Source organism: Pseudophryne corroboree, chromosome 4 (assembly GCF_028390025.1).
Source record: "Pseudophryne corroboree isolate aPseCor3 chromosome 4, aPseCor3.hap2, whole genome shotgun sequence".
Taxonomy (NCBI): Eukaryota; Metazoa; Chordata; class Amphibia; order Anura; family Myobatrachidae; genus Pseudophryne; species Pseudophryne corroboree.
Window position 1 is genome coordinate 739,656,351 of NC_086447.1, and position 27,398 is coordinate 739,683,748.

Genomic DNA, 27,398 nt, shown 5'->3' on the forward strand with positions numbered 1-27,398 from the left:
CACCCCTATCTGGAGCTGCATAGAGGAACAGCCCTCGGGGGAAATGCAATCATAGCAACACACTCAGCCCCAGTGAATACCTGGGGACTACAGAGAGCAGGAGCTGCCGGGAAAGTGACTGCAGAAGGCAGCAGCTGCCGGGGACATACAGTATAACAGCAGAGCCTCTGTCCACTCAAGTACAAGAAGATGTTTTTAAACATACTGTAAAATTTGTATTGGATAAGTTAGAAATTCATGTTCTTGGCCTAATTCAGTTATAAAAAAAATGACAATTTGTGAGTTGTTTTTGGAAAAAATATTAGCCAGTTAAGTGGCTGATATATAGGCAGCATGCATGACAGCCTACAAAGGTTCAGTCCTAATTAATTTAATGTGGAACTACTGCTCCAAGCTGTAGCGTAGTGGGGACGTATTTACTTACTTTGTATTTAAACTTCTTTTCTTTAAAGGACTGTACAGCTTAAAGTAGGCATGACATCAGTGGGTGCAGTAATTGTAGCAGAAAAATACTATATCTTCCAGCATCTGCATAAAAATACATTATCACTTAAGAATAAGGTGCATTTACTTTTAGCGTGCCACTCAGTCAAAAAATGTCAACTGCATTAAACTATCCAATTGTAAAAGCGGTGTAAAACATCACTAGTAAAAATATGTAGAATTTTCCTGTTTTCCCTCACATCTCCAAAGTTTGTGAAAACATTTTAATCCGTAAAGGTGAGACTATAGTATAGAAACACCTGAAAAGTCAAAATGTTGAACAATTAAGTAAATTGGACCCCCCCCCAAAAAAAATAAATAAATAAATAAAAATACCCAGTGAAGGGCCCCATACACCAACGCGACATGTCCGACCGTCATGTCGCAGGCGAACGCCCCGGCAGCCTCCCAGGCGGCAGGATCGCCCAAGATACATTGTATGCTGTCCTTTTGCAAACGATGTATCTTGGGCGATCCCAGCCATACCTGCGGGGTTGGACATGATCGTTAGTGCAGCACGGTCAATCTGGAGGATCCGACCCGATGCTCACGGGACGTGCATCGGATCGCAAACACCTCCAAAATGCTCGATTTCATCCAATTTATCGGGCCGAATGCATGAAATCGGGCATTATTGTTCTAGTGTATGGGGCCCTTTACTTTCACTTTTAAAGCCGATTGCCATATGTTTATCATGAGGCAGACATGTTGGTATGGTATATAAGTGATTTTATTGGGGGAATCCAGTTTGGCTCATGGGAAAAATCTCATGAATGGCTACTCCATTCATTCCAAGTGAAATGTGGAATCATTGGGTTTCCCCGAGCGACCCTGATGGTGTTTTTTATTGCAGACTTTCCTCTCAGCTCTTGAAGCTGCAAGGAAAAGTCCACCTCTGTGGCTTAACATGCAAGGTAAACTCCTCTAATTGAATCGGCCGGCGTGGGTGCCGCTGTTTCGATTTCCCTCTAGGTGTTTTTACTTTTTAAAAACATGCTAGATATACATTTCTAATCTCTGTTGAGATTAGGTCATTGATTGTGTAGGGTTAATTAGCGGATATGTGAGTTCTTGTGGATAATTGAGCAGTTAGACCAAACCTGCCTTTCAAGTACTACAGTCAGCATTTATGATGGAGTTTATAATGGAGTGGTCAGTGGCTATCAGCTCTGCATGTTTACAACAATGATACAATAATTTCATCTGCTGCAATATGATACCAGTATTTTGGGTTGATTCAATTAGCCAATAATCTTGCAATGTGCCATTGCAACAGCGTGGAAACACCAGCAACGGCACATAAACTCCTCCCATTACACATCGAAAGTATAACAGCTAAAATTATTCAGGCGCTGTTTTTACCTTTTTAGTTGATTGTGTTATTACACTTGTGTGCTGTGGACACACACTAAACTAAAAATGCTGTTACACAGGCACCTACACACAAACTATATTATACCCCTTTCAGACTGCCAGATTTTAACACGGGTATTGCACTTGAGCGCACATAACCCGTGTTGCCGTGCAGTCTGAAAGGGGCCAGTTGAAATAATCCAGGTGGAGCAGGTATTTCAATTCAGGTAGCGAGCAGGGTTGAACACATGTTCAACCCGACTCGCTGTGCTGTGTGAACGAGAAAGCAGGTCGATGCGACCCGTTTCCTGCTCACACTATAGCGGCAGGCGGCCCTTGGAGATCATGTGATCTCTAAGTGCCGCCCGCGTGATCGCTGACATCACCAACCCGGCAATATGCCGGGTTGGGGATAGCGGCAAATAGGGGCTCAGGCAGGTTGCACCTGGGAAGTGGTCTGAAAGGGGTATTCGTCTGATTCTGCGCTCATAAGATAGAGGTCTGATATGCATTCACACCACACATCAATAATATTACATTATTAAATATATATTTATAATAAGAATAATAGTGATCGCAACTGGTTGATTATAACATGCCAATAAAATTGTGTCCTCATCTGAGGCTTAATACAATAACAAACACAATTTTTCATGCAAAAATATATCCTGCAAAGATATCTCATAGGAGGTGGATTGTATAAACATTAATAGCTGGTTAGAGCTTCCTTCTCATGGATCCTTAGTGCATAGCTTCCAAGGAAGCTGTGTATTAAGGGGGTATGCAATTAGCTCCGTTTTCTTTGCCTAGGTGAAAAAACGAAGCTTTTCTTTATTTTTAGGGCAAATGGGGATTTGCTCTATGCAATGGCAGGGCTGGATTTTACCTAGGCGAAAAATACAGGCAGGGCGGAAAACGTGGATTGGTGAATCCACATGTTTTCTGTAGAAAAAGTGGGCCATTTTTCGACACTTTTGAGGCATTTTTCGCCAATGGCTTTCATCCCCCGAAAAAAAGACTCCTCCTGGGAAACTAACAATTGAGCGTGCACACAATGTCAGTTTATGGAGGCTATGGGAAAGGGATTGTAAGATCCCTTTTATCTGAATACAGCATAAAACTGTTTATGCCATCTGAGGATAGCATAAACCAGCCGGACCACACTCTAAAAAGATTTGCTTTTCAAAGTCTGGTACACAGGGGTCAGACATAAGTCCCCATTAATAACGGGGACTGTGGTCTGCCATGGTAGTTAGCCTTTTGTTGGAAATTTCCTGCATGTGGCTGTTCTTACATAGCTGTTGTGCATAAAATCGCTTTTTGGACCGCTGAAGTTCTACACCACAATATTTTATCTAAGCTTGGAGAGGAGATAAATGACCAACCAATTAGCTTATAACTGTAATGTCGCAGGCTGTGTTTGAAAAATGTTAGGTATAAGCTGATTGGTTGTTACTTTATCTCTCAGCAAGCTTTGATCAATATTTCTCATAGGGCCAGATGTACTTTGAAAAGTGATAAATTTCATAGTGCTAGTGCCAACCAACCAGCTCCTGTCATTTTTCAAACCTAGCCTGTAATATGGCAGTTAGGAGCTGATTGGCTGATGAAATGTATCACTTTTCAAGGCTTTGTACATCTTCCCCTAGACATTCAGAAAATTACATTTATCACAGAAAATTGTCTTTAAAACAAACCTATAAAAGTAAAGGTGTTTGCTGTACTAAAAATTTTATTCAAACATTATTAACAACAGGTGTAATAACATAATGCCACACACATCAGCTGACCTGTCACAGCCTGTTATAGGTTACTTGTAGCCACTTGTTAGGAGGTTAATACAGATTTGTGGTTGGGTCTTTTTATAACTCAAAATTCTATCGCAAATTTACTATCTATCTATATCTATCTATCTATCTATCTATCGACTAAATAGATGCTGCGGCACTCTGAGTCGTTTGAACAACAAAGGTGTATTCAAAAAAGTTACATAACGTAATCCTATCTATCTTTCTGTCTGTCTGTCTATCAAGTTATGCTTACGATAAAATCCCTTTAAATAAGGACTCTCATGAATTACAGTACACAGGTTCTGTGGCTGTCTAGCTGACTTCAAGCCTGCGTTTCACCTAGTTTTAAGTAGCTAGAGAACCTGTGTAATTCATGAGTGTCCTGGTTTAAACGGATAGAATGGTAAGCCTAATCATAGCATCAGTGTTTGAACATGTCCTTTTACAGTGACATGCGGTCAGGTGAGGCAGAGCCTTTCTTGTCATATTCTAATATACTCCCAGAGTTTTGACTGTTTATTTATTTATTAACAGTTTCTTATATAGCGCAGCCTTATTCCGTTGCGCTTTACAATTAGAACAACAGTACGAGAACAAAACTGGGTAAAAACAGACAGAGATAGAGGTAGGAAGGCCCTGCTCGCAAGCTTACAATCTATAGATATAAAAAATAAGAATTTACTTACCGATAATTCTATTTCTCATAGTCCGTAGTGGATGCTGGGGACTCCGTAAGGACCATGGGGAATAGCGGCTCCGCAGGAGACTGGGCACATCTAAAGAAAGCTTTAGGATTAACTGGTGTGCACTGGCTCCTCCCCCTATGACCCTCCTCCAAGCCTCAGTTAGGATACTGTGCCCGGACGAGCGTACACAATAAGGAAGAATTTTGAATCCCGGGTAAGACTCATACCAGCCACACCAATCACACCGTATAACTTGTGATCTGAACCCAGTTAACAGTATGATAACAGAGGAGCCTCTGAAAAGATGGCTCCCAACAATAATAACCCGATTTTTGTAACAATAACTATGTACAAGTATTGCAGACAATCCGCACTTGGGATGGGCGCCCAGCATCCACTACGGACTATGAGAAATAGAATTATCGGTAAGTAAATTCTTATTTTCTCTAACGTCCTAAGTGGATGCTGGGGACTCCGTAAGGACCATGGGGATTATACCAAAGCTCCCAAACGGGCGGGAGAGTGCGAATGACTCTGCAGCACCGAATGAGAGAACTCCAGGTCCTCCTCAGCCAGGGTATCAAATTTGTAGAATTTAGCAAACGTGTTTGCCCCTGACCAAGTAGCTGCTCGGCAAAGTTGTAAAGCCGAGACCCCTCGGGCAGCCGCCCAAGATGAGCCCACTTTCCTTGTGGAACGGGCTTTCACAGATTTTAGCTGTGGCAGGCCTGCCACAGAATGTGCAAGCTGAATTGTACTACAAATCCAACGAGCAATAGTCTGCTTAGAAGCAGGAGCACCCAGCATGTTGGGTGCATACAGGATAAACAGCGAGTCAGATTTCCTGACTCCAGCCGTCCTGGAAACATATTTTCAGGGCCCTGACAACATCCAGCAACTTGGATTCCTCCAAGTCCCTAGTAGCCGCAGGCACCACAATAGGGTTGGTTCAGGTGAAAACGCTGGAACCACCTTAGGGAGAAACTGAGGACAAGTCCTCAATTCCGCCCTGTCCGAATGGAAAATCAGATAAGGGCTTTTACAGGATAAAGCCGCCAATTCTGACACGCGCCTGGCCCAGGCCAGGGCCAACAGCATGACCACTTTCCATGTGAGATATTTTAACTCCACAGATTTAAGTGGTTCAAACCAATGTGACTTTTGGAACCCAAACTACATTGAGATCCCAAATTGCCACTGGAGGCACAAAAGGAGGCTGTATATGCAGTACCCCTTTTACAAATGTCTAAACTTCAGGGACTGAAGCTAGTTCTTTTTTGGAAGAAAATTGACAGGGCCGAAATCTGAACCTTAATGGACCCCAATTTCAGGCCCATAGACACTCCTGTTTGCAGGAAATGTAGGAATCGACCCAGTTGAATTTCCTCCGTCGGGCCTTACTGGCCTCGCACTACGCAACATATTTTCGCCAATTGCGGTGATGTTTTTGCGGTTACATCCTTCCTGGCTTTTGATCAGGATAGGGATGACTTCATCCGGAATGCCTTTTTTCCTTCAGGATCCGGTGTTCAACCGCCATGCCGTCAAACGCAGCCGCGGTAAGTCTTGGAACAGACAGGGTCCTTGCTGGAGCAGGTCCCTTCTTAGAGGTAGAGGCCACGGATCCTCCGTGAGCCTCTCTTGAAGTTCCTGTTACCAAGTCCTTCTTGGCCAATCCGGAGCCACGAATATAGTGCTTTCTCCTCTCCATCTTATCAATCTCAGTACCTTGGGTATGAGAGGCAGAGGAGGGAACACATACACTGACTGGTACACCCACGGTGTTACCAGAGCGTCTACAACTATTGCCTGAGGGTCTCTTGACCTGGCGCAATACCTGTCGAGTTTTTTAATCATGTGGACGACTTCTGGGTGAAGTCCTCACTCTCCCGGGTGGAGGTCGTGCTGAGGAAGTCTGCTTCCCAGTTGTCCACTCCCGGAATGAATACTGTTGACAGTGCTATCACATGATTTTCCGCCCAGCGAAGAATCCTTGCAGCTTCTGCCATTGCCCTCCTGCTTCTTGTGCCACCCTGTCTGTTTACGTGGGTGACTGCCATGATGTTGTCCGACTGGATCAACACCGGCTGACCTTGAAGCAGAGGTCTCGCTAAGCTTAGAGCATTGTAAATGGCCCTTAGCTTCAGGATATTTATGTGAAGTGATGTCTCCAGGCTTGACCCTAAGCCCTGGATATTCCTTCCCTGTGTGACTGCTCCCCAGCCTCGCAGGCTGGCATCCGTGGTCACCAGGACCCAGTCCTGAATGCCGAATCTGCGACCCTCTAGAAGATGAGCACTCTGCAACCACCACAGGATGGATACCCTTGTCCTTGGTGACAGGGTTATCCGCTGATGCATCTGAAAATGCGACCCGGACCATTTGTCCAGTAGGTTCCACTGGAAAGTTCTTGCGTGGAATCTAACGAATGGGATTGCTTCGTAGGAAGCCACCATTTTTACCCAGAACCCTTCTGCATTGATGCACTGAGACTTGGTTCGGTTTTAGGAGGTTCCTGATTAGCTCAGATAACTCCCTGGCTTTCTCTTCCGGGAGAAACACCTTTTTTCTGGACTGTGTCCAGGATCATCCCTAGGAAACAGAAGACAAGTAGTCGGAACCAGCTGCGATTTTGGAATATTGAGAATCCAATCGTGCTGCCGCAACACTACCTGAGATAGTGCTACACCGACCTCCAACTGTTCCCTGGATCTTACCCTTATCAGGGAATCGTCCAAGTAAGGGATAACTAAAATTCCCTTCCTTCGAAGGGATATCATTTCGTCCATTACCATGGTAAAGACCCGGGGTGCCGTGGACCATCCCTACGGCAGCGTCTGAACTGATAGTGACAGTTCTGTACCATAACCTGAGGTACCCTTGGTGAGAAGGGTAAATTTTGACATGAAGGTAAGCATCCTTGATGTCCCGAGACATCATGTAGTCCCCTTCTTCCAGGTTCGCAATCACTGCTCTGAGTGACTCAATCTTGAATTTGAATCTCTGTATGTAAGTGTTCAAAGATTTTAGATTTAGAATCGGTCTCACCGAGCCGTCTGGCTTCGGTACCACAATAGTGTGGAATAATACCCCGTTCCCTGTTGCAGGAGGGGTACCTTGATTATCACCTGCTGGGAATACAGCTTGTGAATGGCTTCCAAAACTGCCTCCCTGTCAGAGGGAGACGTCGGTAAAGCCGACTTTTGGAAACGGCGAGGGGGAGACGTCTCGAATTCCAATATGTACCCCTGAGATATTACCTGAAGGATCCAGGGGTCTACTTGCGAGTGAGCCCACTGCGCACTGAAATTCATTGAGAACGGGCCCCCACCGTGCCTGAGCTTGTAAAGCCCTAGCGTCATACTGAGGGCTTGGCAGAGGCGGGAAAGGGTTTCTGTTCCTGGGAACTGGCTGATCTCTGCAGCCTTTTTCCTCTCCCTCTGTCACGAGCAGAAAAGAGGAACCTTTTGTCCGCTTGCCAACAAAGGACTGCGCCTGATAATACGGCGTCTTATTTTGAGAGGCGACCTGGGGTACAAACGTGGATTTCCCAGCTGTTGCCGTGGCCACCCTTTCAAAGGCAATACTTCCAAATGCCGTTTGGAATCCGCATCACCTGACCATTTTACTGGTAGAATTGGACAACGCACTTATACTTGATGCCAGTCGGCAATTATTCCGCTGTGCATCATGCATATATAGAAATGCATCTTTTAAATGCTCTATAGGCAATAATATACTATCAATATTTTCAGTCAGGGAATCCGACCATGCCAACCCAGCACTGCACCTCCAGGCTGAGGCGATAGCTGGTCGCAGTATAACACCAGTATGTGTGTAAATACCTTTTTGGATACCCTCCTGCTTTCTATCAGCAGGATCCTTAAGGGTGGCCATCTCATGAGAGGGTAGAGCCCTTGTTCTTACAAGCGTGTGAGCGCCTTATCCCCCCTAGGGGGTGTTTCCCAACGCACCCTAACCTCTAGCGGGAAAGGGTATGCAGCCAATACTTTTTAAGAAATTATCAATTGTTATCGGGGGGAAACCCACGCATCATCACACACCATTTTATTTCTCAGATTCAGGAAAACTACAGGTAGTTTTTCCCTCACCGAACATAATACCCCTTTTTGGTGGTACTCGTATTATAAGAAATGTATAAAAACATTTTTCCATTGACTCAATCATGTAACGTGTGGCCCTACTGGAAATCACGGTTGTCTCTTCACCGTCGACACAGGAGTCAGTATCCGTGTCGGCGTCTGTATCTGCCATCTGAGGTAACGGCCGCTTTAGAGCCCCTGACGGCCTATGAGACGTCTGGACAGGCACAAGCTGAGTAGCCGGCTGTCTCATGTCAACCACTGTTTTTTTATATAGAGCTGACACTGTCACGTAATTTTCAACAGTACATCCACTCAGGTGTCGACCCCCTAGGGGGTGACATCACTGTTACAGACACTCTGCTCCGTCTCCACATCATTTTTCTCCTCATACATGTCGACACAAACGTACCGACACACAGCACACGCACAGGGAATGCTCTGATAGAGGACAGGACCCCACTAGCCCTTTGGGGAGACAGAGGGAGAGTATGCCAGCACACACCAGAGCGCTATATATATACAGGGATAACCTTATATAAGTGTTTTTCCCCTTATAGCTGCTGTATGTTTTAATACTGCGCCTAATTAGTGCCCCCCTCTCTTTTTTTTTAACCCTTTCTGTAGTGTAGTGACTGCAGGGAAGAGCCAGGGAGCTTCCCTCCAACTGAGCTGTGAGGGAAAATGGCGCCAGTGTGCTGAGGAGATAGGCTCCGCCCCCTTTTCGGCGGCCTTATCTCCCGGTTTTTTGTATATTCTGGCAGGGGTTAAATGCATCCATATAGCCCAGGAGCTATATGTGATGTATTTTTTGCCATGTAAGGTATTTCTGTCATGTTTTATTGCGTCTCAGGGCGCCCCCCCCAGCGCCCTGCACCCTCAGTGACCGGAGTATGAAGTGTGCTGAGAGCAATGGCGCACAGCTGCAGTGCTGTGCGCTACCTTATTGAAGACAGGAACGTCTTCTGCCGCCGATTTTTCCGGACCTCTTCGCTCTTCTGGCTCTGTAAGGGGGCCGGCGGCGCGGCTCCGGGACCCATCCAGGCTGGACCTGTGATCGTCCCTCTGGAGCTAATGTCCAGTAGCCAAGAAGCCCAATCCACTCTGCACGCAGGTGTGTTCGCTTCTTCTCCCCTTAGTCCCTCGATGCAGTGAGCCTGTTGCCAGCAGGTCTCACTGAAAATAACAAACCTAAACTAAAACTTTCACTAAGAAGCTCAGGAGAGCCCCTAGTGTGCACCCTTCTCGTCGGGCACAGAAATCTAACTGAGGCTTGGAGGAGGGTCATAGGGGGAGGAGCCAGTGCACACCAGTTAGTCCTAAAGCTTTCTTTAGATGTGCCCAGTCTCCTGCGGAGCCGCTATTCCCCATGGTCCTTACGGAGTCCCCAGCATCCACTTAGGACGTTAGAGAAATGATATGATAATCCAATAATATATTATAAATATCTTTGTTGTATTCTTCTAATCACTTTTAAGTCAAATCTCTGGAGTATACAGGTCTATGAGAGGCTTGGGCTCATACTGAATATGTGTGTGTAAATCTGACTTCTATACTAGCCATCCCTCCCCAGCCATTTACCTCCCCACACGTCACTGTTCTTTTAAATGCAAAATGCTTGGGTTTTCCAGCCTTGTCTGACTTAAACCATAGGCTTGCTAGATACTGAACTATAACAATTCAGTTCAGCCAAAAAAGCAACCATTCTGAACGATAAGTATATATGCATGAACAGTAATCGTTCACAGCCTGAAAAACTGTCAAGGTCATATGATTACATTATGAAACATGACTGATCACCGATGACTGTCTGTTCCTTGGAGTAAAGTGCGGATCATGCCTATACATTGTGTAATGTATGGAGGCACGGCTGGTATCTGACCGTTACTCCTGCCTTCGTCCCTCAGTGGGATGTCTGCGCAGATGTGCCGTCTATGGCTTTCATTAGTTACTGTATACATATATATGTATGAACTAAAACCCCATTATTCATTTATGTATTAAGGTGAGTGAGCTTACTATGGTTTCGTGCTAAGCGCTCTGTTTTTGTATTGTTTTAAGCAATGTGGTCACAGGCCACTGCACCACAACCTGGGAATGGTGAGTGCAAGTGTGTACCCCATTCCTAGGAGTGGAGAGTGTGTTCTCTTGGTCCTGTATAACGTCACAAGGCTGCAGTTCTAATAATGCTCCTGGCTTTAATTTCCCCTTGTTTATCTTCAGTCCTATGCGGAAAACACATCCCTGCTAGACCAGATTAACCTCTTTTCTGCATTTCATTTTCTCTGTTGCATTCCATTACAATCTATAAACTTGGATGTCACATTTCACTTCAAGGAGAACAATGTTATGGTACTGGGTGTGACTTCCGGGTATAGAAGGTGAAATTATCTCTTAGTCGTAGCATTAAAGTACTTAATAACACAGCAGATGTTCATGCTGCACCTTCAGCCTTGTAAGATGATGACTATGCTAGTCTGGGTTTTACGTGACACCACATTTTGCATTATTTTGCATTATTTTTTTTTAGAGGAAATAGGTATTTATGCTGTGTGTGTGTTATAAGCCAAACTTGTGAATTTAGAAATATGTGATGGCTACAGTATTGTGTATATATTTGACAAGGTTAATAACCAATATTTAGGGACATTCATAAAAGTAATATGCTTGGTTCAGCACCATACTTACAATGGAAGGGGCACAGGAAATTCCCCCTAAGTCCCCATGTGACTTGATGCATAAAGGGTGATATCCTGTTACCCGCAGTACATTACTGCGGGTAATGATATCGCCAGAGGCTATCCTATTAGCACTTATCGGGGCTTGTGTCACCTGCAATGGGGCATCTGCTCCCGCGACTGCTTTCAGGCTCCTGCTCCCTCCATCACATGACCCCCACCCTGCATCCACTCCCGTGCTCCAGCTCCTCCCGTCACATGATTCTCATCTCGCCGGGGCATCCTGGGCGGGGGAATAGGGGCGATTGTTGGCTACACGGGGCTGAGTGCTGGCTTCCGGGCGCCCTCCCTGCAGTCCCTGGCTGCTGCAGGCTTGGGAATCATTGGGGGGATTGTCACGGCTTATTGGGGATTTTGTTTCACCTGCCAACATGCTGCATAGGCCAGGTCCTTCACACCATGCCAAGCCAGCACTCCACACTGACCACTGCATGCAGGGACCCAGACCACTGACAGAGCAGGAGGAAATGTTCATCCCATAAGGCATTGGCCACCCTACTCCCAAAGTACTAATTAAATTAGGCAATTAGATTTGTTGATATAGCCTTAATTTAGCAAATTTAACAAATTTAATTTGGTGAAACAATATATTACATAGAATTTGGATACGTTTAGTTTATATTTCCTTTTCTAGTTCACAGAACAAATGAACATTGGGGGGTAGTAATGTGACATGACGTGGTAATAAGTGTTTTTAGTCTACAGGGCCGATTCAATTGTTTGTCTCCCCGGCCTCCACTAGATGCAATGGAGCAATTAAATTGCTTCTCCATTTGGGAGTGCATGCAGCCAGGGAAACGCATTTCAGCTCTCAGCCTCCAGAGATGCTAGCTAAAAATGGTTAAACCTGTACTTTGGATGGGTTTAGCATCTTTGTGCTGCTAAACCCGGTACTAATGGGCATACATACGGGGCATGCATGCCCAACGGGGGCAACATTTGAATAGCCCCGATTGGCTCATAATACATATGTGTGCGCCCACAAAACAATTGAATCTGTCCAAATGAAGAGGCCAATAGACAACATTTCAGTGACACCAATGTATTTGGATGTAGAAAAAAAGAGTAAATAGAGCAGGTAAACACAGCAATACACCCCACATATACTCCCAGCTAGGGTGGCCAATCCCGGGATCGGCGGGATCCCGGGATCTAGGCTAAAAGTCGTCCAGGATTCAATCCCAGGATTGGAAGCTCCAACCTGAGGATTTCGGGATCAGGCAGCCCATTGTTTTGTTTTTTTAATGCTGGGCAGCGTGGAGCGTTCTCAGGAGGCTCAGACGCTGCCCAGCTCCCTCCTGGCTCTCCCTGAGCAGCGTGACGTAAAGTCAGAGGTCACGCTGCGCAGCCAGCCACCCACCCATCACCCACCGCACGGACCTCACACCAAAGGGAGTGACCCACCTGCCCTCCCAGGTATCATGGTGAGTTATATGTGTGGGGCGGGCAGTATGGGACGGGCGGGGGGGGAGGGGGGCTACACGGTAAACAAACCAATCCCAGGAATCCCGTGATTTACCATTTTTCAATCCCGATACCTGATAAAAAATGACCCAGGATTGGCCACCCTACTCCTAGCTACAGGTGTTAGTAGTTACGCCATATCAGGTTACATACTTTTTGCTAACATTAAAAACGAGTTTTATGGTAAGAACTTACCTTTGTTAAAACTCTTTCTGCGAGGTACACTGGGCTCCACAAGTCTGGACAATGGGGTGTAGAGTAGGATCTTGATCCGAGGCACCAACAGACTCAAAGCTTTGACTGTTCCCAGAATGCACAGCGCCGCCTCCTATATCACCCCGCCTCCCAGCACAGGAGCTCAGTTTTAGTTAACCATCCCAATGCAGTAGCAGGAAAAGAGACGACAACGGTTAGTAGCCACATACACCACACTCTCACGACAAGAGAAGTGTCAGCGGCTAATGCCATACCAACCCAAAGAAGCTAAGTGCATCAGGGTGGGCGCCTTGTGGAGCCCAGTGTACCTCGCAGAAAGAGTTTTAACAAAGGTAAGTTCTTACCATAAAACTTGTTTTCTACTGCGGGGTACACTGGGCTCCACAAGTCTGAACAATGGGGATGTCCTAAAGCAGTTCCTTATGGGAGGGGATGCACTGTAGCGGGCACAAGAACCCGGCGTCCAAAGGAAGCATCCTGGGAAGCGGCAGTGTCGAAGGCATAGAACCTTATGAACGTGTTCCCGGAGGACCACGTAGCCGCCTTGCACAATTGATCAAGGGTCGCACCATGGTGGGCCGCCCAAGAAGGTCCAACAGACCGAGTAGAATGGGCCGTAATGTGAACAGGAGCTGACAGACCAGCCTTCACATAAGCATGTGCAATCACCATTCTAATCCATCTGGCCAGGGTCTGCTTGTGAGCAGGCCAGCCACGTTTGTGAAATCCAAACAAAACAAAGAGAGAATCAGATTTTCGAATAGAAGCAGTTCTCTTCACATAGATACGGAGAGCCCGTACCACATCCAAACACCGCTCTTTGGGAGACAAATCAGGAGAGACAAAGGCTGGAACCACAATCTCCTGATTAAGGTGGAACGAAGAAACCACCTTAGGTAAATATCCGGGACGAGTCCTAAGAACCGCCCGGTCATGGTGAAAAATCAGATATGGGGAACTACAAGACAAGGCCCCCAGATCCGACACTCTTCTAGCAGAGGCAATAGCCAGCAAGAACACCACCTTAAGGGAAAGCCAAGGTCAGCTGAGCCAAGAGGTTCAAATGGAGGCTCCTGCAACGCCTCCAAAACCACCGACAAGTCCCAAGGAGCCACAGGCGGGACGTAGGGAGGTTGGATACGCAACACACCCTGAGTGAAAGTATGAACATCAGGTAAAGTTGCAATTTTTCTCTGAAACCAAACCGACAAGGCAGAAATATGAACCTTGAGGGAGGCCAGACGCAGGCCTAAATCTAGGCCCTGCTGCAGAAAAGCCAAAAGTTTGGCTGTACTAAACTTGGAAGCGTCATATTGTTAGATGCGCACCAAACAAAGTATGAATGCCAGACCCTATGGTAAATCTGAGCAGAAGCCGGTTTCCGGGCTCGCAACATAGTTTTAATGACCTCTTCAGAAAAACCCTTAGCCCTCAAGACGGAAGCTTCAAGAGCCACGCCGTCAAAGATAGCCGGGCTAGGTCCTGGTAGACACAAGGGCCCTGAACGAGGAGGTCTGGGCGTTGTGGAAGTAGAATTGGACGCTCTGACGACAGGCCTTGCAGGTCTCAGAACCAGTGCCGTCTGGGCCACGACGGAGCTATGAAAAGCAGATTTCCTTTTTCTTGCTTGAACTTCCGAACTACCCTGGGCAGGACTGACACCGGAGGGAACACGTACGGCAGCCGAAACCTCCACGGCACCGCCAGCGAAACCACGAATGCTGCTTGAGGATCCCTTGTCCTTGCTCCGAAGACCAGAACCTTGTGATTGTGTCGAGACGCCATCAGATCCACATCTGGAAGACCCCACCTTTCCACGAGGAGTTGAAACACATCTGGATGGAGGCCCCACTCACCGGCATGCACGTCCTGACGACTGAGAAAGTCCGCTTCCCAATTCAGGACTCCCGGAATGAATATTGCCGATATTGCCAGTAGATGGCGTTCTGCCCACTGTAGAATCCGTGAGGCTTCCTTCATTGCCAAACGGCCTCGAGTGCCGCCTTGATGATTTACGTAAGCCACTGTGGTGGCGCTGTCCGACTGTACTTTAACAGGACGGTTCTGAATTAAATGCTGGGCCAGGTTCAACGCATTGAAGACCGCCGGCAACTCCAGGAGAGATTCCTCCTTGGTCCACCGACCCTGTAAGGAGTGCTGCTCCATCATCGCGCCCCAACCACTTAAACTGGCATCTGTCGTCAACAGGACCCAGTTGGATATCCAGAAGGGACGGCCCCTGCACTATTGTTGGTCCTGGAGCCACCAGAGCAGCGACAGACGGACCACCGGAGTCAATGAGATCATTTGAGACCTGATCCAGTGAGGCAGGCCATCCCACTTGGCTAGAATCAACTTCTGGAGGGGGCGAGAATGGAATTGAGCATACTCCACCATGTCGAATGCTGACACCATGAGGCCCAGCACCTGCATTGCCGAATGTATTGACCCTTGCGGACGAGAAAGGAAGCAACGAATCCTGTGCTGAAGCTTCAGGACCTTCTCCTGATACAAGAACAACCTCTGGTTGTGAGTGTCCAACAGCGCTCCCAGGTGCACCATGCTCTGAGCAGGGACCAGGGAGGATTTCTTCCAGTTGATGAGCCACCCTTGGGCTTGTAGAAACCGGACCGTCATATCCAGATGACACAGGAGAAGATCTGTGAAATTTACCAGGATTAACAAGTCGTCCAGATACGGTAGTATCCTGACCCCTTGACGGCAGAGTACCACCGTCATCACCGCCATAACTTTGGTAAAGACTTGCGGAGCCGTTGTTAAACCAAAAGGTAACGCCCGAAACTGGTAATGGATGTTGCCAATAGCAAACCTCAGGTATTGTTGATGTGACACTGCTATAGGAATATGCAGGTAAGCATCCTGTATGTCCAGGGAGACCATATAGTCCCCAGGTTCCAAGGCCAGAACTATAGAGCTAAGGGTTTCCATACAGAAATTGGAAATCTTCACAAACCTGTTCAATGCCATGAGGTTGAGAATGGACCGGGAGGACCCATTCGGTTTCGGGACTAGAAACAGCGGAGGATAGTACCCCCGGCCCCTCTGAGCAAGAGGCACCTGTACTACGACTCCTGTATCCAGGAGGGTCTGTACCACCGAGTGTATAGTTTTTGCCTTTGTCCGGTCCAAAGGGACGTCTGTCTGGCAAAATCGATGAGGGGGTCGGTTTTTGAAGGCAATGGCGTAACCTCGAGTGACGACTTCCCGTACCCAAGCATATGAAGTGGTCTTCAACCATTCCTGGGTATACCCTAGAAGCCGGCCCCCCACCCTGGGATCCCCCAGGGGAGGCCCGCCCCGTCATGCGGCAGGCTTATCGGTCTTGGCAGCTGGCTGACGGGCAGCCCAGACTCTTTTGGGCTTCGGCTTACCAGGTTTGGAAGTGCGGGCCTGCTTGTTGTACGCCTGACGTTTTGCTTTACCTGAAGGACGAAAGGGGCAAAAGGACATACCTTTAGCCTTCGACACAGAAGGAGCGGTATTAGGTAGACAGGCAGTTTTGGCAGTAGCCAAGTCAGCCACTATCTTAATTAAGTCCTCCCCAAACAGAATATCTCCCTTGAAAGGGAGTACCTCCAGGGTTTTTCTAGAGTCCAGATCCACAGATCAGGATCTCAGCCACAATATCCGGCGAACCAGGACTACGTAGTAGAGGCCTTGGTTGCCAGGATACCGGCATATTAAAGAGGCGGCTTCTGATATCGAGAAGCTGTGACAATATATGACAAGCATTGTCTAGCATGGTCAGAGGAGATTTCAGCTTCTAACTCCAAGGCCCATGCTTCAATAGCCTCAGCAGCCCATGAAGCTGCAATAGTAGGCCTTTGTGCAGCACCCGTGAGGGTGTAAATTGCTTTTAGACAACCCTCCACACATTTATCCGTATGGCTCTTTCAGAGACGTGACGGCAGTGACAGGTAGAGCTGAGGAAGCCACCATCCTAGCCACATGTGAGTCCACTGTAGGAGGCGTTTCCCAAATCTTAGACAGCTCTGGTGCGCAGGGATAGCGAGCCAGCATCTTCTTTTGAGGCACAAACTTCGTACCCGGATTTTCCCAGGGTTCCTGACATATATCCACTAGGTGATCAGAGTGAGGTAAAACCTGTTTAACCACCTTCTGATGCTTGAACCTATCTGGTTTCTTAGGAGGCACGGATGGCTCGGGATCATCCGTAAACTGCAGAATTAACTTAATAGCCTCCACAAGGTCAGGAACATCCACATGTGAACTACCCTCCCCATCAGCTGTATCTGAGTCAGAACCTGTGGGGTCAGTGTAAGTGCCTCATCAGACGAGGTGTCAGTGACAGCAGTGGATTGTGAGGAGATGAGCGCTTGCTTAGAGGACCTCTTGGACTTAGGCGAGCGTTGGTCAGACTTTTTAGTAGTCAAGGACTGGTTAAATTTCTTCAATTGAGCAGATAAATCATTCGCCCACGGCGGGTTAGCTGCAGGGACCACATACGGTTGTACCGGCATTGGGGGTCCCATAGGGGGTGTTAGTTTATGAACTAGCGTATGCAGAAGCATGGAAAAAGCGGCCCACTGTGGGTCAGTATGTGCCCCCGTTGCCACAGTCCCACTGGGGGGCATGGAGCCCCCAGAACCAGAGCCCACAGCTGCTATAATCTCCTCATATGTGCCTGTGGCTTCAGCAACACCAGCAGTGTGTTCCGCCCCAGAACCGTTACCCTCAGAAGCAGACATGATATAACTTGCAGTATGAGGTAACACAGTACAATTAACAGCAGCACAATATCCCAAACCCCTGCGTAGTGTAGTCAGCACTAGCAGAGATAAAGGAGAGATATGGTGACCAAATCACAGAGAAAAATACGTAATACAGTATATCTTTGTGAAAATCCTATATTAGATAACACCTGACGCACCAATCCCCCTCAGGTTATAGAATATAGGGATAGCAAGTTGAGTGAAAGACACGAGATGGACAACACTCAGCTATCAAATGCACACACAGACGGTCACAGTTTGTACAATGCAGAGGTTATTACAGACAATAATACTGCACTGGACTAGCTTACACAGCTATATAACAGTAGCTATAACAGTACACAGTAAGAACTGGATGTATATCACAGGGTAATTGTACTATAAAACCCTGACTAAATGCACTCTTTCTTAACTATCACTGACTAAAAAGGCAGGTAGAATACTTAAGTGTCATGTAAAGGCACAGCGCTGACAACCAGGCGGCTTTACATAGGAGGATTTGCCCAAGCAGTCCCAGAAACAGTGAGCTGAGGAATAATGGCGCAGACACTGACTGGGAGTGAGGAAAAGACAGATATGCAGCTCCAAAGCGGGAACATTTGCGGGAAATGGCGCCCTGGGGCTTCAGGTCTAAGCCTTATCCCCCTTGCTGGCAAAACCACCGGGTACTGTGGGCCATATAAGAAGTGGTTTAGAGAGAAAACCCGACCTGCGCCCATGCCCTGGTGATCTAGTGGGATCGCCTGTATCCACAGTGTCCACCGCCAGCGCGCGCGGCCTGCCTCCCACTGACCGCATCGGATCGCGATAAAGACCGGGTCCCGCGAGCGGGACCCACTTACCACCTCCCGAAGCGCGGCCACGCGATCCTGGAGAGCCCCAGCCGTGTGTGCCTAACATGAAGAAAACCGGAGCCTCCGCTGTAGGTACCCGGCAACCAGGGCTCGGGAGTGTACAGTGCCGCTGGGGAGAGCTGGAGCTGCAGCAGAGAATGTCACAAGACATTTACCACCGCTGCTGCCCATGAAGTCTTCACTTTTTACCTCATAAAAAGCTTTTCTCAGGGCTGCTTGGAGCAGCCCCTCTGTTAAGTGCCTGCTTACTGCAGCACCAACTTACAAACTGAGCTCCTGTGCTGGGAGGCGGGGTGATATAGGAGGCGGCGCTGTGCATTCTGGGAACAGTCAAAGCTTTGAGTCTGTTTGTGCCTCGGATCAAGATCCTACTCTACATCCCATTGTCCAGACTTGTGGAGCCCAGTGTACCCCGCAGCAGAAAAAACATTGTTCGTGTAAGGCTGGATGCACATCAGGATGATTTGTGTCCCAGCTGACCTGAGGACCGATGCTACGATATATCGCATGGCTGTACACACTGAGCGATCCGGTGGATGACCAGGCAATATATTGTTATCCGCCATATACCTATACATATATACATACCTGCATACTGTTGTCAGCGGGGTCAGCCTATCTGACATGCAGCACATCAGATGGGATGGCCCTACTGATGACGTCGCACCGCGTAATTTCGGGTACACACTGAGCATTATGGCCAATGCGTATCATTCCAATCTCCGAACCATACAATAGGGTCATTCCGAGTTGATCGCTCGCTGCCGATTTTTGCAGTGCAGCGATCAGGTAAAAAAATGGCAAAACTGCGCAGGTGCTTCGTACGGGTACAAAGAGGATCTGTGCTGGGTGATGGATTTAGCGAAGATTCCATTCGCACAACCGAACGCCAGGTGATTGACAGAAAGAGGGCGTTTATGGGTGGCAACTGACCGTTTTCTGGGAGTGTTTGGGAAAACACAGGTGTTTGCAGGGTGGGTGTCTGACGTCAATTCCGGCACCAAAAAGACTGACGTGATCACAAGGGCTGAGTAAGTCCAGAGCTACTCTGAAACTGCACAAAATGTTTTTGCTGCGCTCGGCTGCAAAAGCGTTCGCACACTTGCAAAGCAAAAATACACTCCCCCGTGGGCGGCGACTATGCGTATGCACGGCTGCTAAAAGTAGCCAGCGAGCGATCAACTCGGAATGATCCCCTTTGTCCAGTATGTTGCCTATTGTATACCTTAGAGAGCGGTACGATCTGGCACTGTCTCCTACACTGCCTAGAAACTGGGCACTGGGACAGAGAGGCACCAGGAGGTCTGACCTCTGACCTGATGATGTCAGTGCTATGCTACTGAGCATGTGCACCCGGGAAAAAAAATTCTGTTCTGAAACACAATACTTAGCTCCCATAGGCGAGACCATATACCACTGTTATAGCCAATGCTGTGTTACCACTGGATACCGCTATTAACCACTGCATTAGTGCTGTTACCTGTATACCTGTTGATACCAGTAAATAGGTTTACACTGCACTGGCCCAACACAGCTGGGATTCAGTCCCGTATGAATTCCAGAGAGTGTACTTTTCCTCGCAGCTTCAGGAGAAAAGGCACAATCAGTGCAGGGAAACCCCATTGATAGGGTAGTTTTTTGCAGAATCCATGGTAATCCCGAAGTTTAGGTGCATAGAAAAGACTATGGGTGGGATTTACTAAAGGGAAAATGCGGTAAAACCCCTGTTTTACCGCATTTTCATATGTACTAACTCCCGATCGCCGCGTTTTCGCACCATAGGGTATCGCCATCTTTTTATGGCGATACCCTATAGAAGTCTAGGGGATTCTTACCGCCGCCGCCGGATCCCGCCGCATCCCGCCCCGCTCACGACGACCCCCTCTTCCCCCCGGCGTACCTGAGCCGCTGCTGGTGTGGCCCCCCTCCTCCTCCCCCGCATCACAGCCTTGTCTCCTTCCGGCTGCAGGGGGGAGGAGGAGGAGCCCGGGGTCTCCCTGCACACGTCACCTCCCGAGTCTGGGAGATGACGGAGACCCCCGCCGACCCCCACTGACCCTGGCAGACATCGCTGGAGGCCTCCTATACCGCATTGCGATACTAATCGCATATGTTAGTACATGTGCGATTAGTATCGCTGCGGTAGGCGGCGAGGGGCGGCGATGTCTTATATTACCTATATAATTTGCTTTCCTTTCCCCACACTGTACGGTAACTAGCCAACTCCGTGCCTAATTGAATATGCCTGTGAAACTTGAAACCTATTGGACGTGCTCTCAAATCGAATGTATAGAATTAGCTGTAAGCTCCTATGCAGTGCCACCTGGAAACCTGTCGGGGCCCGGTAATAGGGGGTGTGGCCAAGCAGATTGAGAGCATGCTCACACCTGATGCTCCGTTTACGTGATAGGGGGCATAGACTGGGATCAGCGGATGGAGGGTCTTCCTGTTCATTCCAGGACACCTGGTTAGAACACTCCTCATGCATAAATAATCACTCTCCAATGATGGGGGCCGCACTTCTATGCATATTGGGCCTGTTTTGCAAAGCAGAAAAGCCTGCTATCTTATGCTGCCATCTTACTTTGGTTATAGCCTTCTTGGGATGATTTTACAGCGGATTTTCATGATTTTTTTTTTTTTTTTAAATTTCCAATAGCATTACTGTAAATACTAGTTACCATAGCAGTAATGTCAGCCCCAGAACACACCCCATTTTAATCACTCTGGGGGCATGCCAAGCTCTTTAGGAGCCTCCAGTCACACAGGGCCTGTGGTCAGTCACATCCCCGAGCACTGTGACTTGCCGCAAGTTTTCCGGTAAAACGCAGTGTCTTTACTGGCATCAGATACTGAATATAGCATATTCACATTTAGGCCTGGAAACACAGGTGCATACAAAAAAATAAGTACAAACATAAAAGTAAATGTCTTTATCACTTCCCGTACTTAATATTCATCCTGCAGCCACGCTCTACTTGCACAGCCAACGTCCACAGTCCTTGGAACTTAAAAACTGCATCTTACTCACTGGCCTCTAGCAGACATCAGTGCAGTGGGTGCACTGGACTTCTATTTACACTTGGAGCTATGCAAGCCATAAAGGGCCTAATTTTGCTAGCATGCTGGGGGCCGCCCATCGCAGGGCTAGGCCGCTGAGCATGCTGACCGCCGCCTCCCCCCCTTCAACAAGCAGAAATTGCGAATGCATCGCAATTTCTGCTTGTTAGCAGAAATAGAGGATGCCTCCTGCCGGTGCAGGAGGCCCGCCGCCATGTTCCCGATCGCGGCGGCTGTGTGTGATGTCATGCAGCTGCCACGATCACGCCCTCATTCGCTCCGCACTGCCCCCAGTCGTTCCGCACTGCCCCGAAATTGATAAATAGGGATCTGTTTATAAAGCAGTGATTCTGGCAATTTAGGAGCAGAAGCAGTAAAAACTTAGTATTCAACTCGCTGCTAGTAGCAGCAATGTAAACACAAACAGCAGAGCAATTCAATATTGCTCCGATACAGAAACATTTGATATGAAGATCAGCTGTACCTGCGATACCTATCACCACTACTTTTGTAGCAGTGAGTCTGACTTAGCAGTACTAGTGTTCATGTATGTACTGGGGTCAGCCATGTGTACGAAGCTCCTGATGGCCAGTGGAGGGATCTGAAAGGATCCCTTTTTGCAACACAGTCCTACTTCTGAAGATGGCAAAGGTTTCCGCAGTATTTTTGGAGTCTGATGAATTTTAGTCCCCATATTATTGTATGGGGCTTCTGTGCCAGATTGGGACTGAAAGGTAAGCAGGAGATATTCATCATATCTCCTGGGGACGTAGTTGGCATCCTAATTTATAGAATGCTGGCAGTCGGAAGCCTGGAGGTGACTGAAACCCAAACTTAAATATGCGGGAAGTTTAGGGTTAGGCTGTGGGGGGACGGTTAGGGTCAGGCTGCGGGAAGGGAGGTTTATGGCTAGGCTGTGGGAAGGTTAGGTTAGGCTGTGGGGGTTAGGTTAGGTCACTTTGTCCCATCTGTCAGAATTTTGGCAGTCGGGATGTCGGTGTAGGAATTCTGACCGCTGGCATCCCCACTGCCGGTATCCCATACCCAACCCATCTTCTGTATTATCTTAATAATGAATGGCCTCGATATTTAATTTTTACAAAATTATTATTTTCACCAACTTTTGCAAAAACAAACGCTCCCTGCCACTGTGTAATATCCTCTTCAGATGGCGTTATTTATACCTAGCAGTTGGGAGAATGTGCAAATCCGAAAATGCTTTCCATCGTCCCTGACAAGTCACACTAGGCGGATCCAGGGGGGGAGGGGGGGGGGCACTCGGGCCCGTGCCCCCCCCCACCCCCTCTGTCGTTTCGGACTTCTTTTTTTTTCAAAAGGAGAACAGCAGCAGCTACTGCTATTTCCGTCAGATTTGCTAAAAGAGCCGGCAGGCACTAGGACCCGCCACGGCTCTAACAGCAAGTCCGTGTGGTAACCAATGCTCTCCCCCACTGCCAGTCGGCCAGAGTCCAGCCCAGGTGTGGGGTTCAAATGCCAGCATGGAGTAAGACTGCTACTTATGACGGCGCAGAAGGCTTCATTAGCCCTCACTGCACCGCACAGTGGGGGTCATTCCGAGTTGTTCGCTCGTTGCCGATTTTCGCTATACTGCGATTAGTCTCTTACTGCGCATGCGCAAGGTTCGCTTAGTTATTTTACACAAAAGTTAGGTGTTTTACTCATGGCATAACGAAGCTTATTCATTGCTGTGGTGATCGTAGTGTGATTGACAGGAAGTGGGTGTTTCTGGGCGGAAACTGGCCGTTTTATGCGAGTGTGCGGAAAAACGCAAGCGTTCGTGTTGCAAAACGTGGGAGTGTCTGGAGAAACGGGGGAGTGGCTGGGCGAACGCTGGGTGTGTTTGTGACGTCAAACCAGGAACGAAAAGGACTGAGCTGGTCGCAATGGCTGAGTAAGTCTGGAGCTACTCAGAAACTGCGGGGTAATCGTTACGAGAAAATTAGCGAAGCTTTTGTTCGCAATTCTGCTATGCTAAGATACACTCCCAGTAGGCGGCGGTTTAGCGTGTGCAATGCTGCTAAAAGCAGCTAGCGAGCGAACAACTCGGAATCACCCCCAGTATCCCAGCGCTTCCTCCTCCACTTCCTTTACCACCATGCTAGGTGCAGTCAATCTCAGCTTCAGCTTTGAGAAGGCGGCCCGTGTGATTGTGACAGGGCTGTCCTGCAGATGTCTTATGCTGCTTGTTGGAGATCCAGCTGGCTGCTTCTGCTAATCAAAGATGGGCAGTTTGTGTCCTGCAGTCTGAGTCTCAGTGCAGTGCCCAAAACAAGGTATGCTGCACCTGCCACCACTGACTAAAACTATAATAATTATATTGTGCTGGGGTGCCTTCCAGGCTCCCATACCTAATGGAAAAGGTGACCAACATTTCAAGGTCCAATTAGCCTTTTCATCAGCGTGAAACACTGGCAATAAACCAGGATGCGTTCCTACAGCCAATCATTACCTGATGGCTTATTCTGTGAGGCCACACCCCCTGTGATACCACAGCCCTTATCTGGGAGCACGCGTGCCTTAGGTGCATGTAAATATAACTTACCGTTTCCTTATCATGGTGCCCCCCTTTCATTTTCTTCTGAATCCGCCCCTGCATGTGTACTTATTGGCGTAGGCCGATATATAGATAGAGGTCTATTTCTATAGACCCTGTGCGAAAGGATAATCTGTATAGCAGCTTTGCCTACCAATAGAGGTTAGCAGCGCGGCTAGTTTGGATAGCCTCCCTGGCTATCCAAACTAGTGGCGCTGCTAACCTCTATTGCATTTTTGGGGTTTGTGTATATAGTTTTGTCATCTGGGACCCCAAATTGTAGAACGGCATCCCCTCGCGTGGTTCGCCACGCTTCTGGCTAGGTGGCTTGCTGTGCTCGCCACAAGGTTTATAACCAACTCTATGCTGACATGGATAGAGAAGGTATGTAAAAGTCCAAAAACATGTAAAAAAAACACACAAAAAAACCCTGTGTCTACCCTTTTTATGTCGACCTTTTGTACTGTCTATTTTTTTTCATGTCGACCTAATGTCTGTCTAACATACTTGCACCACACGGCTTAGTGTATATGTGCCTGTGACAGGCGCAGCAGTGGGAGCGGATGTATACGCTACAGTTACCAGGCAGCCTGTCCCCGGTGATTGGCCGGCAGCGGCTGCAGGTCACAGCGGAGGAGGAGGAGGCGGCTCCTGTGTGTGTAGCTCTCAGCTGGGCTGCTGTTGCTGCTGAGGGGAGGGAGCTGGGAACACAACAGCAGCGGTGGTGGTGGCGGCGGCGGCGGTGGTAACAGCAGCAGCCTCCCCAGCACACATCTCCGGCAGCAGCCTCCTTCCCGGCACTAAGCGGTGACTCTGCTCTCTCCCGGCACTGATGTGCCGCACACCCGCGCTCTGCTGCTAGAGCCGCCCGTGCCCCCACACCTGCCCAGGAATGAGAAAGCGAGCCGAGCCTGGGCACCGGGAACATGACAGCTTCGGTGCCGCCCCACTGGACAGGGAGTGCCGCCTTAAGAACCTGAGGATACCGGGGAGCAAGGGCACAAAGGGGCACTATCCTCAGGACTCTGACTGCGACAGCAAAGGCATGAAGAGGTTCAGCAGGTACGGGCGGCACACAGGCTGGCACCGCATTATATAATCTGACTGTAATGTCCATATGCGTTATATACCCAACTGTTCTAGCTCTTACCAGTGTGCAGGCTGGCATTGCACGGTTACATATAGCTCTTACCAGTGTGCAGGCTGGCATTGCATGGTTACATACAGCTCTTACTTGTGTGCAGGATTACATTGCATGGTTATAGGTCTTACCTGAGTGCAGGAGGTGCTGGCATGGCATAGGTTCATATAGCTCTTACCTGTGTGCACGTGATCCAGGCTAGCGTTGCACGGTTACATATAGCTCTTTACCTATGTGCAGGTGATGCAGGCTGACATTGCATGGTTACATATAGCTCTTAACTGTGTACAGGAGATCCAGGCTGGCATTGCACGGTTACATGTAGGTCTTACCAGTGTGCAGGCTGGCATTGTATGGTTACATATAGCTCTTACCAGTGTGCAGGCTGGCATTGCATGGTTACATACAGCTCTTACTTGTGTGCAGGATTACATTGCATGGTTATAGGTCTTACCTGAGTACAGGAGGTGCTGGCTGGCATTGCACGGTTACATATAGCTCTTACCTGTGTGCAGGTGATGCAGGCTGACATTGCATGGTTACATATAGCTCTTACCTGTGTTAAGGAGATCCAGGCTGGCATTGCACGGTTACATATAGCTCTTACCTGTGTTAAGGAGATCCAGGCTGGCATTGCACGGTTACATATAGCTCTTACCTGTGTTAAGGAGATCCAGGCTGGCATTGCACGGTTATATATAGCTCTTACCTGTGTGCATGTGGTGCAGGCTGACATTGCATGGTTACATATAGCTCATACCTGTGTGCAGGAGGTGCAGGCTGGCATTGCACGGTTACATGTAGGTCATACCTGTGTGCAGGAGGTGCAGGCTGGCATTGCACGGTTACATGTAGGTCTTACTTGTGTGCAGGAGGTGCAGGCTGGTATTGCACAGTTACATGTAGGTCTTACCTGTGTGCAGGAGATGCAGGCTGACATTACACAGTTACATAAAGGTTTGAGGTGTGCAGGAGGTACAAGGTGATTTTGCACAGTGTTACATATAGATCTGGGGTGTGCCAGGAGGTACAAGTCTAGCTTTGCACTGTTCTATATAGACCTGGGGTGTGCAGGAGGTATAATGCTGGCTTTGCACTAATACAACGGTATTGCTGCATAGGAGGGCTCTGCAACTCATTGCAGTGTCCCATGACTGCACCTGCTGCACTTGCAGTGATCGTGATTTAAAAGGGACTGTGCAGTGTTTGAGGGCAGCTCTGTAGGCAGCTGACTACATTCTACGGTATGACCGCATTCTCCTATATACTGTAGGTAGTTTATTCTGCCATCTACAGTATGCAGCTCAGAGTTTGATGTCACAGGGTACTGTTAGTCCTATTTTCTGCAGTGTTTCCTTAATGATACGAGCAATGCATTCTGTGAACAGCAGTAATTAGGCTGAAACAGCAAAAACTATTACCCAGTGGAACTGCTGAAATGATAGATACAGGTCTGAGTCATCACAGATACTTATCTCCTTGTTTCCCCAAACTATACAGCGAGACTGTTACAGCGACTATTACCATGCTAGTATGTGTTTCAGTGCATTTTGTGTTTGGGTAATTCCACCTTTATGCACATATAATAAGGACACATGATGGCCTTTATTAAGCACCGTGGTCAGCGCACCTGTTAATTATTTTAAGTCCGTTTATTGTTACATATAGTTCTGAAGTTTCAGAAATCGGAGCATTTTTGGTCTACAAAGCCCAGTTACCACATAAATTACAGGTATCACTCTTCTGTTTTAAAAATGTTAAAACTGAAGAGTGCTCACATTGTATTTAAAATGAGAAAACAATGCTATTCAAGTATATTGTGCTATTTTATAACCTGACACGGGTGTAGTATGGTATGCCGGCGGCAGGGCTCCCGGCGACCAGCATACTGGCGCCGGTAGCCCGGCCGCCGGCATACCGACAGCGTGGCAAGCGCAAATGAGCCCCTTGCGGGCTCTCTGACCTCGCCACGCTGCGGGCACGGTGGCGCGCTACCGTCGCCACGCTATCTATTCTCCCTCCAGGGGGGTCGTGGACCCCCACGAAGGAGAAAAAGTGTATGCCGGCTGTCGGGATTCCGGCACCGTTATAATGTGCGCCGGGATCCCAACAGCCGGCAACCTGAAGACCACCCCCTGACACAATGGGTGGTATTCAATTCTTTTCACCCCCTTCTACACCCGTTCTGTTTCTGTTCTCTGG

The 27,398-nt window shown here is 48.1% G+C and overlaps 1 protein-coding gene across 4 annotated transcripts in view; it reads left to right on the forward strand.

Annotated features, from left to right (window-relative positions):
• The window catches only part of ABHD12 (abhydrolase domain containing 12, lysophospholipase), a 364,140-nt gene that overhangs the window by 84,934 nt on the left and 251,808 nt on the right, over positions 1-27,398 (forward strand). For 2 of the 4 annotated variants that reach the window (XR_010176161.1, XM_063918117.1), the window contains exon 1: positions 24,646-25,117. The exons of 1 other annotated variant lie outside the window; for it this stretch is intronic. Coding sequence is in view for 2 of the 3 variants with exons in the window: in XM_063918117.1 (XP_063774187.1) it covers positions 24,948-25,117 (170 nt within the window). In the remaining variant the exon portion in view is untranslated. Of the gene's footprint in view, positions 1-24,645; positions 25,118-27,398 lie in introns of those variants that run through there. One more of the 4 variants, XM_063918119.1, reaches the window with a different exon arrangement.